Raw genomic sequence first — 15549 nt, 5'->3', positions numbered from 1 at the left:
TTAGTAGGCTGCAATCCAAAAGAGCCAGAAGGGCAAATCCCTGGCTGCACACAGAGAGCTGCATGCGGAGAAGGCAGGCTCACAGCCTGCTGACAAAGGTACAGTTTAGTGCTGGTGCATTCCAGGGACATTCAAACTCTTTCTCACAAAGAGATGTGAGCTCACCTCGATTGGAGTATGGGAGTACAGAACTGATGCCCAGCTGAGCACAGCCATGGCACAGAGTCTGAAATAACTGGCCCTACAGGTAGGCAACAACTGCATTGCACCGAAATGGCCATGCAACTTCTGAGCAGTCTGAGCTTGTGTCTGCCTTCAAAGGGCACTTGTAGGCATGGCCTGAGGACAGGGTGAGCTGGGTAGAGGTATACAAAGCATGCGGGACGTTTGTTAATCTAATGCTCTGAGACATAAATCACTTATCCTGACCACAGTATAGTGAGTCTGATGTGAAGCCCTGATGTGTGCTTTGTTTTTGCAGGAGAGAACTTATGGAACAAATATTCCCTGTTTAGGCCAGGGTCCCTCTGATACAGTTCCAGTCTCAGGTATGCCCCTATGCAATTGTATTGTAGAGCTACTTCATTTAATTGTAGAAAGAGGAACTGGGTTCAGTTAAGATAGGTACACTTTTACTTGAAGCAGTGCACTCTATTGACCGTGGCTTTGCTCCTTTTTGGAACAACGTAAGTAGTTGTATAGCCAGACACACATTGTCCCTCCAGGATGGTGAAAGCTTATGCAACTGCACCTTCCATGTACAAACAAAATGACAGTGGAAAAGACAGGAGGTGGTTGGGTTCATTCTTCAGTTCAGGGGTGGAAAAACTGTATGTATGGAATGGGGGCTTTTGTCAGTCTGGGGTGCAAAAAGCCACATGGAATTTTGTCACCAGGTGGGACTTGTTTTCCCTTGGATGCTGTGATTGTCCCCAAATTTTCAGCCTGTGTTAGCACAGAGGCTGTGCCTGCTTTTTAGTCATTTTCACCAGTTAAAAGGTATTTGAGCAAGCACAGATGCAAGACTGAAATCTTACTGCCTCCCTTGTCGCTGTAGCTAGTACCTGCCTATAGTACCAACAATCATTTTTGATTTGATGCCTTTCATGCCTGCAGTTCTGAGCTGATGCTGTCATGAATACTAAAATACTGTTTTTGCAATGCTGACCAACACAATTTGAAGCTTTCTGTCTTTCCTCTTTTCCTTACACTGTCTTTGTTTTTTATGTGTTAGTTCATAATTTGAGACCAGCAGATATTCGGGTGATTGGTGCCCTGGGAGATTCTCTCACAGTAAGTAAAGGCCCCTGGATAACCATCATTAGGTAGTGAAAAAGCACTTCTGAATATCTAACATGAGAAATAGAATGCATACTGTTACACCCTATTGAGCTAAACACATTTGTCACATAATCTTTCCTACACTCCACCTGGGCTGACTGGTCACGAAACAGATCACGAGACAGATTAGTCTCGTGCACAGTTCCCATTTAAAGTCCACAAGAGTGTCACACAAGGAAGAGCTGCAAGAATAGATTGCGCAGCAGCAAGCCCAGCCTGCCGGAGTGGACTTGAAACAATTGCTTTTCTTTATTGATTTTAGGCAGCTCCCAAGCCATCAGTAAGCAGTGTAAACAGGAAAAAAATCTGCAGATAAGTGTGTGGATATGATAAATCTGAATATATGATAATATCAAAGCCTGTAAAGCCATGTCCATTTATACTAACTAAATACTGGAGTAAAATTGCAATACAACATCAGGTGTGCCAAGTGTAACTTATCTTGAGGACTTTTCTTAACACTGTTCCTTGAACTCTGTAAACTCATCACCTGTAAACGGGCTGTGATTCTTCAACCAGTGACGATCGTTTCACTGCTCATATCGTAGTTCATGTTTCTCGTGTGTTCTGTGCTGATTACCGCATTAAATCCTTGTAGCCTTCTTTCTTCGGGAAACTGGGGGAGGGAAGAAATAAAATCACTGTAGCACTTTTTAATATGAGGAGTATTATAACAAATTATTCACTCAGGACCATTGCTATCTTATTTATTCTTCATGTAAATTCAGGATACGAATATTTTGAACATTCTCAACCATTTTTTCCCCTGCTTAATCTAATGAAGAAGTTGATAGAAGAGGGTAATTCACTGGCTCAGAGTTAAAATACCCTCAGCCCTTGATCCTCTTGAGAGAAAGGATCTGGTTTATTTTGGGAACATGACGTAGCTTGCTTCATTAATGTACTCTTCAATTATTTTCACTAAGATCAGTCAGAGAGCTAGTTACTGTAGCAATGTTTATTTTCAACTCCTCTTCTGCTTCCAGGCAGCTAATGGGGCAGCATCCAAACCTCATGATGTCCTGGATGTCCTGACTCAATACCGAGGTCTGTCTTGGAGGTGAGTCCCAAGAATTTCCACCACTTCAATCCACCCAAAGGGAAGGGAATCCATTTTCTTGGGTTTTGATATATGTAGTTGGCTTTGTAGCAAATGGGGCCTTGTGGAGAGTGAATTTGACTTTAAGGTTTGCATGGAGGCACATGGGTGTGTATTACTCATGATAAAGAATATACTCAAACTAGTGGCTATGTAGAGTACAATGTAGCATGGCTGGAATAGACCTAGATACTCAGATGAAATGGGGCCCTTGTTAAGATGGTCTCTTTTTCCTCTCATGGTTTAGCTAATGCGAAGGAGACTTGTAGATCTCAGCACCATTGTATCACTTGTTTCTCTCCCTGCTCTTTCTGTATCCTGTCTGCTCTTCCACACTGTGGCCCACACCACTCATTTGCCACGTTTAAAATCAGTGGTCTACAAGAAGTCAAAACAGGATCCTTTTTTGCTGCTGTTTCATATGCAGTACCTGTTTCCTTCACCCTTTTTCAGTACTGCTTGCATCACACAGAACAATTAATCAGTACAAACGTACATAGGCAGGATTTTATTAGACATGTCAAAAGGCCACCCTGAAGAAAGGCAATCTTGTTCACTTGTTATTCTGCAACTATATGATTTAATACCAAACCTGTTAGGCTGATTTTCTGTTCATTGTTTCTTACTGCAGCTCCAAGCAGTTTAAACAAGTACTAGAGCACTTCAAAGTATTCTATTCCAAATCAAAGAGATACTGTAGAGGTGTTCAACTTTTTGTATTTTGATCTATGACAATAATCTGCTGACGTTTTGGAGGAAAAAGTATCCTAACATTTTCTACAGCATGAAGGAGAGTAAAGAGCACACAGACATATGGTGAATTTTAGCAGTCTAGTAGTATTCTTCCAGCTGGGTGAAATGGGGAGGCGAAAGGTATTGAGTTACTTAGCACTTTGAGATGTATGCTTTTAGAACTTGTTGTTATGGATACGAAGGGTTTGTTAACTAAAAATGGCAGTAATAAATATTTTAATAGGGACAACAATAGCAAAGATGGCAGCTTTTCAAAATTCTCATTTCTTTCAGCTAGGTTTGAACATCTGCCAAACCACGCGAGAATTGAAAGGGCAGCTAGTGTACAGGGCTTTTAATTATGGTTATTATGGTTATGACAGAGTCTCTGATTTCGTGACCCCTTTGGTATGCACGCAAACAGCTTGCTTTGATTTAGTATAGCCACAAAATGTGCTATGTACATGTGTAGAAACCCCAAAAGGGGGAGCTCTCTTACTTAGTCCACTGCCTTACGAAGCCCATCATATCTTGGAACACTTTTTTCTTGTTCTTTCTTTTTAACAGTGTTGGAGGAAATGAAAACATAAGCACGGTCACGACACTAGCAAGTAAGTGCCTTTTTCCATAAACCTGATAAATACCTGGAGCTGTTTATCAAAACAGCTGCTGTTATAAAAGAAGACATAAAGAAAGATTTAATATATAGCATGACGGAATCAATCTGTTTGTATTCAATGCCCAGTGCTGAGTGAAAGTTGCATAACAACCAGGCTGTAATTTTCTGTGCATGAATTAACTATGTGTTTTGTAATTCCAAGGGATTTGGTTGTTTCAGTGTTCTTCTGTTGGTTATAGTTCTGTCCAAAATGTGTTGGGGATAGAGGAATCAAAGATCTCAGATCACAGCCTAAAGAAACTATTTTAACTGTATGGGAAAGTTGTTTTAGGCAGGAGAAGGATCACATTACAAGATCAGATTTTACATGCTTTTTAGAGGTCAGGGCATCAGATCTGGTTGTTTGCAAGGCTGGTTTGTAACCTAAGATGTAGAAGGGAATCTTGGGTCTTTGGAGTTAATACATCTGGGGAGATCAGGCTAAAGGATTTGATTCCAGTTCATCTGCAGTTAGAGTATGATGGCATGGGAGCCTGCTGCCTGAGTGTAGGGTTACTTGGCCTCGCTTACCAGGCAAAATAGCATTGCTAGCCAGGATGATCGTGTAAGGTCATGAGATATCTGAATTCATGAAATGCAGAAATCTTGAAGGCAAGGAAATAGTTGTACGGTGATGAAACTCCACATTTATTATACTTAAAGGCTCGTTTTTTTGATAGGATCTCACAAAGCTTTTTAATGATCTTTTACTAAGATTGAATCTTGATAACCTCATTCTCTACCTGCTGCAGTAAGCAACATTTCAGGGTGCTGTCTTTTTCTGCAGATATTCTTCGTGAGTTCAACCCATCCTTGATAGGGTATTCCACTGGCACTGGAAGGGAGACTACAGATAATGCTGCACTCAACCAGGCGGTGGCAGGGGATTGTGCTGAGTAAGAGGAAAGCTCTAAATTTTAACAGAAAGTGGTATTTCTTTAAAACTCAGGTCTAACTAAAAAAGGACCCATAACCTGGACTTTGTCAGGAGCATAATAAAAGGCTGCTAGACCTTCATTAGCCCAACTCTAGCATGAAGGCCAAGAAATGGGATTGTTTCCAACCTATGCCAAATTAGCAGCAAAAGCAATGCTTTCTCTAGTATCCTCAACCAAGAAGCCCAAGGCACTTCACAAGCACTACTCAAAAAGCTTCACATCTGTGTTGCGAGGCAGAGAAAAATATCTCCGTTTCATAGGAGGGATATTCAAAGCCTCTTGTCAAGAGTTTGTGTAGAGGAACTAAGAGGGAATTGTGGATTGCTTATGGTCACTCTGTGGTAGATCTGGACATTAACTAGGGACCACTATGCTCAGTCTTCAGTGAAAGTCATATCATATATTCTTCTCTCAGAAGCACTTCTTATAAGACATCTCAGTGGCTTGACGCCATTGATACATGCACGGGTGCTTCAGTGATATGCCCACCAGCAGCATCTGCCTGAAGCTGGAAAGGAACAAAGTACATTTATTTTGTGGTGGCACAGTGCATTTTCTATATAGCTTGTAAAAGTGTAACTATGCAGCATTTGCAAAGTGGTCAAGTGCCTGTTGGATGCTAGTTGTTTTCTCTTTTTTTTTTCCCCACCACTGTCTCAAAATATAGCCTTTTTGGGGTATCATAGCTTTAATCCAATGAAAATTGGACTTTCCTAGGTTTTCTTACCCATTACGTGAGGGATGTCCATTCATCAGCTTTCCTCTTTGCCTTGCTCTCTATGCAGGATTCTGTTTTCACTTTTATTATTTGATTTGTTAGGACTTTATTTTTCTGCTATTTTTAGGAACGTTCCTGCGCAGGTTAGAAGGCTGGTGGACCGCATGAAGAATGATACTGTGAGTTTAACATGTCACTAATATCTTTAGAATGAAGTTACTTTGGCAGCATTAGTTTCAGGCAGATGCCAACAGTGGATGCCAAACATGAAAGCTACAGCAGTGTACAGTGTAATATTCCCCAGTGCAGGGTGAGTCAGCACAGAATAATCCATAGCTTTGTCTTAAATGACACCGTGTGATAGCTACTATCAAACCCAGATAATTGTAATCTTCTTATCATTTTTACGACAAGTGGCTTGTAAGTTCCCTGCTGTCGTTTCCCCTCCCAACCTATGTCACCGTGTAAGATGACGAACTTCACTTCTGCTAGGATTTGCCTCTGGTACTATTAATTATCTTGTAAGCACATGGGTTTTCCAGCAATAATGATACCTGCTAGGGTGTTGAAGGAAAGCTTTTCAAGTGCAAATCATGGTGCTTGAACATGTGAAATGAGGAAAAGACTTGTTTCCTTAAAAACAATGTAGTCCCTTCTTGAGACATCAGCTGATTTTTGACTTACACATTTATTGTTAGGAATGAGTCGATTTATGTTCTGTAAAGCACACATTAGGCTGAGGATCACTTGCATGGTTTTCACCTCGACTGGTGTTTTGAAGGTTTGCTATTTGTAATTTGACAAATGTCCTATGCAATCAGTGACCTGTTACATTATATTACCTTGTGCATTTGGAAAGCAGCCAAAAGGCCTTCAAGATAACTCTGTGTGCGTGTCTGGTATAAGTACCCTGGTAAATATTCATACTGGCAAAAATATTTGCAGTACCTTCTTTTTTTGGTTCACTTTCTCATAAACAAGATTTCACTCTGATGTCTATCTGAAATGAGAGTAAAAGGATTAGCAACTAACAATGAAGCAGTTGGAGGGTTTAAATTCAAACCATTCAAGTCTTATAAGTACTACTATACTTATATTGTGTCGTATCTATTGCCTTGGGAACACCACGCAACAGTAATGAACGCAAATACCTTTTATTTAACTAATGAACTTCTTCCTGACTAGAAAGCCTGTTCATATTAAAGATCATGTAAAGATCTTTGGTTTAAGAGCTCCTTTCTTTTCCTCTTTTTAAAAGACCTGGTTAGTGCGGGAGGAAATTTTCCCCTCTCTTGATTTAGATAAGTACATTTTGAGACCAGCCTACTGAACAGTGTGTTTTACTAGTTGGAATATGTTGCCTTCTGTCTCTGAAGATAGATTTTTTTAAACCACTTGAGGCTGATGTACTATTGCTGCTTTTCTTAGTGGTGTTTTGCACTGAAATTGAAGTGTAAAGATACCAAGTACAACATCATTGTACTGAGCAGATCTGAACCATTCCTCAAAGCTAAGAAGGTGTGTGTTTAACTATAGTGCAATTACCCTGCATTAGCTATCCCTCTGCAAAATCCTTTCAGAGGAAAAAGTGCTATTCTTTTACTGGTATTCTTAGATAGAGTTAATATTGCCCCTCTATTCTTTGCAGTTTGTCTCACAGCAAGACTGAAACATATCGCCCTCCAGGGTTTTCCAGTGAGATAGCTGCATTATTTATAACACAGTAAAAAGATATACCATCATTTTTGCAATGAAGATATATTCTAAGAACTGCAGGAAAAGTCACTCAATGTATACACAGGATATTACTAAGAAAAGCATCCAGATGGATTCTGAGCAACAGTTTTTGGAAGCAAACAATTTGGCATGGTGCTACTGATATTGTAAACCTTATTAAGGTTGTAGCGGTTTCTACATCTTCAGTCATAACTACAAATTCATTTTGTTGTGGATGCAGAGAGAACTATAGCTGGGTACCCTGAGAAATGTTAAATTTGTGTTTATTTATGTTGCCTGCCACTCTCCCCTTTGTTCTTTTTTTTATTGTTTATTAATAACTCTCATTCTATCTCCTTCTGTGTGCAGAGAATCAATTTTGAGACTGACTGGAAGCTCATAACACTTTTCATAGGAGGAAATGACCTATGCAAATTCTGCAGGAACCCAGTAAGTCTCCTGCTGCCTACAGTGTGAAGTGGGCCAGCCTGGGCAAAGGGTCTCTATGCACTGCATTGGGTGAGAGGTCAGAACTCAGTGGGTGAGACCAAAATAAGCTAGGTCTTATTTGCACAGCTCTGGAATGTAACTGTACTGAGACCTTCAGGTTGTTCAACCTGATGATATGATAAACGAAGTGATATCTTTAGAATAAATGACATAATTGTCCCTACTTTGTTTTGTCATTAACTAAGATAGCTTTCTGTTATCTAGTTACTTTGCCACCTGTAGATAAAAGGTCAAGGGTTTTTGCTCTTCTTTGCCCTGTGCACAGTCACACTCCTAAGTCTTACTTGGTGTTCTCTTACCAGTTTTGGTGCTATGGGAATAGTTCTACCCACAGCTTATGCTGATGTAATTATATATAACATCGCATATATCATATAGGTGCTTAATTCATACATACTGTATGTAGCCTTTGTTATGTGTGAGTATAGAGGTGGTGAAAAGCTGTGTCAGACTCCACTTGGTGAGGAGTGTTCCTGACCCAGACACGAAAGGGCAGTTGCACACGCATGTGGGTGGCAAGGAGGTAGCACGTCTGCATCCAAAGATCAAAGTGATACCTCCCTTATGTTGTACAGCTACAAACAGTGCCAGCCACAATGTGTTTGGTGAGCTGTGATTTAGGAAATGAATAAGGGAACTGAGCTGTCTAGTTTTGTAGAGTAAGCCAGTGGGGCTCTCAATGAACTTCTGCTTGAAATTAAATCAAAGAGAATGAAGGCTGAAAATAAGGCAGGCGTTTCTCATAGGGAAGCTTATTTGATTGTTGAATACTTCCATAAGTGAAGAAATAAAAGTTGGATTACATGAGACAATTAAATTAGAGGGTTTAAGCCACTCAAATGGAACAGGGAAATTTTGCTGCTGAGAGGCAAGTATATAAAGTGATTTAATTTCCAGATAAACGCCTAAGCTTTGCCAGTTATTATGTGTGGCAGGCATACGAGAGGCATGTTGGTAATGTTGCATACAGTAGAAACAAACGTTCTTTTACACAAACTGATCTCTCCCAAAGCTGGTCCATCTTGCTACCCATGCCTTTAAGACCAAACCAAGCAAGCCTGGGGATGGAGGATATTGTGATGTCTGATAATGCCCCCTGGATTTGCTCCCTCACTGATACCCAGTGGCCACTAGGTTTTTTCTTGTGAGACAGCTGGGATGGGAAAGAAGAAAAGCAGAGGCAGGACAGGTTTGCCTAAGACTCTGTTGCTCTTGACCTCAGAGTCAGAAACGTGAATGCTGCTGTGAGGGATTCTAGCCAGTCAGCGTTGGGCCTGTTTGAATAAACCAGTAACAAAATGGAACCCTCTTGCTTCAACAGGAACGCTATTCTCCTGAAAACTACACCTACAATCTACAAGTATCTTTGGACATACTTCACAGAGAGGTAAAACAAACTTTTCTAGTGTATGGGAGTGGGGATCGTGTTCTGTTTGTAAAGCAGTCACTGGTTATTGATTGAGAGTTGAGTTCCCTGCTTTCATCTGCAGAGCACTGCTGTATGCGGAGGTGCTTGCTGGCAGGAAAACCTTTGTGAGAGGCAGAAAGGGCTAAAGAAGTATGTTATCAAACGCATAAGGATGTGCTCAGTTCTAGCTGATGTGCTGCAGAAAAATAATGTAAAAAGCATAGCAATGAATTCGAACAAACCTGTGGTATTCAGTGGCTAGGAGATGCTTTGCTCATTCATTATGCTGCAAGTAAGTATATTTTTGTGGTCATTAAGAGAGAGAGATTCTGATATTCCAGATGAGGGTGAGGATGATGAGAGTACTTGAGTGTCTGAGCCAATCTGAGACCTTTCTAAAGTCATATTTTTCAAGTGACCATTCATCAGCATCTAAAATAGAACCAGGCAGCGCAGACAGGGGCTGTAATTTAGTATTGTACATGTGGGGGATTAATTATTGAGGAACTACTTTGAACACCTCTGTTATAAATAATGCAAGCTGCATGAATCAGCAGGCTGCTACCTGAGGTCTGCTGTGGCTGTATAAGGGCCAAGATGATGGCACTCCGTGCTCTGGGTGATGACTACAGGTTTGCTTGTTCTCTTGGCAGGTTCCACGGGCGTTTGTGAACCTGGTGACAGTGCTTTACATAGCAAGCCTCCGGGAGCTGCACGCATCAAACAATACGTGCCCGAAGCTGCTTATGAGGTTTGAAGATGATTTATGTTACAGCTCTCACTGTTGCTCACAGAAGGCTGCAAGGTCTTCTTGGGCAACCCTTTTGCTTAAAGGGAAAAGGTTCTAGTATTTCAGACCACTAAAAACCTTCCTCTGTGTATGCACATGTACCCACACATTGATTTCAACACAGCATTTAGAAATACCTGTCTGTCACTGTCTCTGTATCTGATGAGCCCTGCTGTTACCACTTTTCTGGGGAGGTGCCATTTCAATGATTCATCACTTAGACTGCAAGGGCATCCAAGCTGGAGCAGAAAGAGCTCAGCTGTGTTCTTTTTGCGTAAAGACAGAAGAGACTGAGGCACAGGGTTTTCGTCATTGATCACTTTAAACTATCTTTATTTACGGGTTTACTTTTCTACAGTCTTAAAACTCTCCCTCTTGCTTCTGCAGTTTCTGATCTCTGTAATCTCATTGCTGATTATTAGTTTTATGGTTAATTAGTCCCTCAAGTAGACGTCTGGGATGCTTAACCACATTGCATGTTGCCTTGTGGCTCAACAATCCTCCCAGGTCAGAGAGAATCTGCCACTGAGGTGGCAGGTCTCTGCTCTTCTGGACAGACAGGCAGGCAGAATAACCTTGCTCTGTGAACGTAGGCAGCCACTGAAGGAGGTTTTACAGGAGGAACATAGATGCAACCCTCTTACTCTGATTTAAGGGCTCTCTGGTGGCTGTCAGTGTAAAATTAGCTTTTAAACTTAAGAGTGCTGGTGCTTCTGATAATCAGTTGTATGTTTTCTTTTTAACAAAGGTTACTGGCTAGAGCACACATGTATCTCAAGACCCTAATCATTAAACAGTGATAGTGGACCCTTTAAGATTAGATTATCTCAAGATACCTTTAACCTTTTCCCTTCGTTTCAGGTGCCACATTGAATTTAACATTCACTTCTATGGCAGCAAGCTAAGCTTACAGGGTACTAAGCAGATCCTAAGACAGTGAATGCCATGTTACTGAGTTGAAGGACCTCAAGAAAGCTTTTGGTCTTGAAAGCTTGTCTGTCTATTTTTGCTGAGAGCAGCAAATCACCTAAAAAAGAGATTAAATCTCTGCTAATTTTGCGTTGCTTACGTTATTTGAAACACATCTGAAAACACAGTCTAGGTTTGTATTGCCTTTCATATAGAAGTACCATAGAAATAAAACATTGTTTTATTGCTTGCTCTCCATTAAGACAAATTTGGAGCTGATAGGGGTCTTTGTATACTTTATACGTGTCAACTGCGTCTCTGTAGGAGGTATTTCTCTACGAGTTGTCTCAGGGATGCTTTACTGTGATCATATGACAGGATTTTTAAAAGCAGTCTTTTTTTCTCATTTGGATTATCAAGTAATAATGAGGCATGCTCAGGACGAGGAAGCATCAGGAAAAATTAATGTGCTTGAAGGGTCAAGATTTCAGAGAAGGATAAAAGTGGGCAACATGCCACACAGAATGGCCCTGGTTGGCGTGGCTTTTGAAGGATGGAGATTCCCGCATCAGTCTTGGCATCTCTTTTGGTGCTCTGCCATCCTTCATGTGAAACGTCCCCTAACTTGTGACCCTCTCAGCTGATTAAGAATGAATTTGTGGGAGCTGTGTCTTGAAGGGATGCTTGCTGAAGAAAACCACATTGCGCAGGAGTACTTATGTGAGCGGGTGTTGTGGTGGGTTGCTTCTGTGGCGCTTGGCAGGAATGCGAATAAGAAAGCTCGTCAAAATAAAGGCAGGGAAATCCCTTACTGATTACCATTGCAGGCGGAACAGACTTGATTTGGGGAACGTAGCTGAATTTATTGTCCATTAGCATAAGTATTACTGATTCTGGTACTGGGAAACAAACAAAGTTAACCAGTTGAAGCACATATCCTCCTTCCTTCCAGGCTAAGTTCACTTCAGGCACTTCTCCTTCTGTCCTTGTTACTGCTACATGCTACCCTCAGTCTCTTCAGTGAGGCATGGGTGGCACAAGGAATTCTGGTCTGGACATAAAGATTTCTCTTTGCTGCTTCTTCCTTCTCACATGTCCTGTGCTCCAGCATATGTGCCTGCTGTGGTGTGGGCTCATCCACAGGCTGCAGTCCCTCCATCATGGGTACCTGCTCTGCCGAGGAGCACCTCCTCCTTATTCCACTGTTGCTCTCTCCTCTTCTTCCTCTCTAGTGTTTTCTGCCCTTTCTTACACATGTTTTGGCAGAGGCATCACCACCTTGGCTGACAGGCTCAGCTGTGCCCTGTGTTTGGTTCACTGAAGCTGTCTAGAACTGGCTGCATCCAGTGCAGGCAGCCCTGGCCTGTCTGTACACAGGATCACTCCTGCTGCCAAAACATCGCCATGGGCGTCCAGTGTGTTTTTTGCTTGCATGGAGCTTTTTCCTTACTTTATCCTCATGAATTTGTGCTTAATAAATGTGTTTCTGCTCAAGAATCAGGGCCGTGGAGAAACTTGGAGATGAGAGCTAATGCTCCCATTGAGCAGCCTTTGAGAGAAATTCCCCTCCAAGAAGTTTTTAACTCTGCAGCTTGTCATCTCAAAAATAGTGATAGAATGAGGAGCAGACCTCAGCACCATGCTCTCATCCCACAGGATCGAATGCCCTTGTGTTTTAAACCTGGAGGACAACTCCAATGAGTTCAAGAAGTTGGTCTACTTTAACAGAAGGTATCAGGTAAGACATGTGGCATTTGTTACAGGTTTAATATCACCCTCCTGTTGATCCCACAACCACAGAGAAGCTAATACTTGGAGATGGGGGACGGTTTCCACTCATTTTACTGACATATTTGTACTTGTGATTAAAACGAAGGGTGAGAGGGAGATGGGAGTAGGCTCAGGATCTTTCCAACTCTATTTCACTAAAGCAGGAAAACAGACAAGAAGAAAGATTATTAAAGGGCCAAAGAAAGTAGAGTATGTCAGAGAGCCCACAGGTTTTTTGATCACTTATCTTCTTGAAGATCAGATTAAGTCAAAGAACACGATAACTCAGGAACAAACTTGGGGCATGGGACATCAGCCAAATCCAAGATGCTTCGGTGGTTCTGGAAGAACATGTTTTTGACAGAAAATCTAACTGCTGGTGTCAGTCAGGCTCCCATCCTCAGGCTGCCTCTGCAAAGAAGCCTGGGATGGATGTCTCAAAGACAGCTGTGTTGGCTGCCTGGCGTGAGCTGGAAACCACAGCTGTGTCTGGGTTTCTGCGTTAGGGAGGGGAAAGCCTTGGCCGAGATGTAAATGGATGGAGGGACTCAATAAGCTGAATGTAAAAGAAGGAATAGTGACAACTTTTCTTTGACTCTTTAGGAGAGAACGCGCCAGTTAGTGGAGAGTGGAAGGTATGACACTACAGATGATTTCACAGTGGTCATGCAGCCGTTTTCAGTCAATATTGAGATGCCAAAAACACAGGTAAAAACAACCAAAACAGATACCCCTACATTAAATCCTGGTATGATTCCACTGGCTTTTTTAAATTGTCTTGGCTTTAAGCGTGACCAGCAGTGTTCTAGCCTAATAATTATTTATATGCAATTTATATATATATTTATATGAATCTTAACTCAAGATTCAGTTAACATCTAAAATCGCAGAAAATGCTTATGGAATAATTAGTAGCTAATGGGCAACAGGAATACAGGCCTTGCAGACACTGAGTCCATGCCACAGCGATCAGACAACCATGCAGTAGATATTTAGCTCAAAATCTTCAGCAGGGAGCACTTCCCCTATCTAGCAGCCTTCCAGTATCTGGAGGGGGCCTATAGGGATGCTGGGGATGGACTCTTCTTTAGGGACTGTAGTGGTAGGACAAGGGGTAATGGGTTAAAACTTAAACAGGGGAAGTTTAGATTGGATATAAGGAGGAAATACTTTCCTGTTAGGGTGGTAAGGCACTGGAATGGGTTGTCCAGGGAGGTTGTGAATGCTCCATCCCTGGCAGTGTTCAAGGCCAGGTTGGATGAGGCCTTGGGTGATATGGTTTAGAGCGAGGTGTCCCTGCCCATGGCAGGGGGGTTGGAACCTGATGATCTTAAGGTCCTTTCCAACCCTAACTATTCTATGATTCTCTATACATCACAAATCCCTTCCAGTGCTTCGGTATATGACTTTCAGTATGTGCTTCAGAAGACTATACTGTATGAAACTCAGGAGAAATAAAGAATACAATCAATATCTGTGGCCAGGTATTCCATACATACAGTCATAGTGGTCTGTATTCCTTATTACTTTGGAAAGCCTGTATTAGAAGATTTCAATGGCTTCTTAGTTCTGAATTACTAGTGTTCTCTGGACCAGTTTAATTCTCTTGGCTTCAGAGACCTTTGCAGCTACTTCAGCTTGCAGTTAGCTGTGATATTCTCTGGAAGAGAGAGCAGATAATGCACAGCCTGTTGCATATTTACTGCCTCTGTAACAGCACTCATCCCGTTCTCTAGGAGGGGTTGCCGGACAGTTCATACTTCGCCCCAGACTGTTTCCACTTCAGCCAGAAGACTCATTCCCAGGCTGCACGTGCTTTGTGGAACAACATGGTAAGATTTCTAAATGATGTATTGGTCACCTCTTTTCTGTTCCATCCTGTCCTTGGCAGCAAAAAAGCCCTTCAGGGGGCTAGTAGGTAGCTAGCCCTATCTCTTCCAAACCCTTAACTGTGTTTACAAAGGAAGAGGGTGATTCTGGAAAAAGCTCACCTGAACTGTTAAACCAGTCATATCCAGCTAGTAAATCTCAAAGTGTGTTAAGGCTGGGGGTGCTGAGGCTTCTTTCAGGGTGATGATTCCTGCCTGTCATGTTGATTACCAGACCACATTCAGGGTGTATGTGTATTAACCTCTTCAGCATGCTAAGAAGCAGTGCATGGAGGCAGAGATTAGCATGGGTGCAGTACACTGCATTTGTCTTGCTGTGCTGCAGAGGTGGTTTCCAGTGGCTGGCAGCACAGCATTACTTGCTGCTCTCTGATACTTATTCACTTTGCTTTTGTGCACCCTCATTTTTTCAAAGATGGAACCCGTAGGGGAGAAGACAAATAATCAGCAAATGGACCGTGAGATTGTTTTCAAGTGTCCAACGGAGGTAAGTTTAAAAGGTGTCTGTGTTCATGTGGAGGTGCTATAGGTGGCTGGGAGTCTGCGTGAGCCTTTACCAACTGCCTAGAGCACTTGCCCATGTATTTTGTGCCCCTGCCACTAGTAGCAGTATGAGTGCTCCCCTGTTAGATGGAGGGTGGCAAGCTTGTCCTAGCAATAAGCTTCCTCACAGTCACACATCATGGTTGGCAAAAACATGAGGGAAGGTGTTTGGCCTACCTAGTCAAGGTCATAAAGTATCCACACTGAATAACAGAGCATCAGTGGAGAAATAGAGAAATGATGCACCAGCCAGCATAGCTTTGTGGAGGTCACTGGGACTACCTTTCAGTAAGACCACAAGCTTCTTGTTAATCACACACAGCAGGGTCCTGAGCATATTCTGTAAGTTCTGGCTGTGTAAAAATATTTACATTGTTATTGTAGGCATTTTAAAAATGCCTTTTTGGGGGGGTGGTTGGTTGTTTGGGTTTTCATTTGCATCAAGATGCTAATCATCTACAGACATCTGAGAACTGAAAGCTGGGGAATGGAAATCTACATATATTCTTCTGGTGTTTTGCATTGAGT

The 15549-nt window shown here is 42.0% G+C and overlaps 1 protein-coding gene across 1 annotated transcript in view; it reads left to right on the top strand.

The window, feature by feature from the left end:
• PLB1 (phospholipase B1) overlaps positions 1–15549 on the top strand; it is a 75145-nt gene that overhangs the window by 20845 nt on the left and 38751 nt on the right. The window contains exons 16-28 of the mRNA XM_061367253.1: positions 482–548; positions 1235–1293; positions 2328–2401; positions 3740–3783; positions 4618–4726; positions 5614–5665; positions 7572–7652; positions 9034–9099; positions 9774–9871; positions 12476–12557; positions 13193–13297; positions 14326–14421; positions 14894–14965. Of these exons, the coding sequence (XP_061223237.1) occupies positions 482–548; positions 1235–1293; positions 2328–2401; positions 3740–3783; positions 4618–4726; positions 5614–5665; positions 7572–7652; positions 9034–9099; positions 9774–9871; positions 12476–12557; positions 13193–13297; positions 14326–14421; positions 14894–14965 (1005 nt within the window). The remainder of the gene's footprint in view (positions 1–481; positions 549–1234; positions 1294–2327; positions 2402–3739; positions 3784–4617; positions 4727–5613; positions 5666–7571; positions 7653–9033; positions 9100–9773; positions 9872–12475; positions 12558–13192; positions 13298–14325; positions 14422–14893; positions 14966–15549) is intronic.

The sequence above is a fragment of the Neopsephotus bourkii genome, unplaced genomic scaffold, assembly GCF_033783945.1.
Source record: "Neopsephotus bourkii isolate Nb327-2 ecotype Australia unplaced genomic scaffold, CSIRO-AGI_Nbou_v1 NB_1373, whole genome shotgun sequence".
Taxonomy (NCBI): domain Eukaryota; kingdom Metazoa; phylum Chordata; class Aves; order Psittaciformes; family Psittacidae; genus Neopsephotus; species Neopsephotus bourkii.
This window is presented reverse-complemented; position numbering and strand designations above follow the sequence as displayed.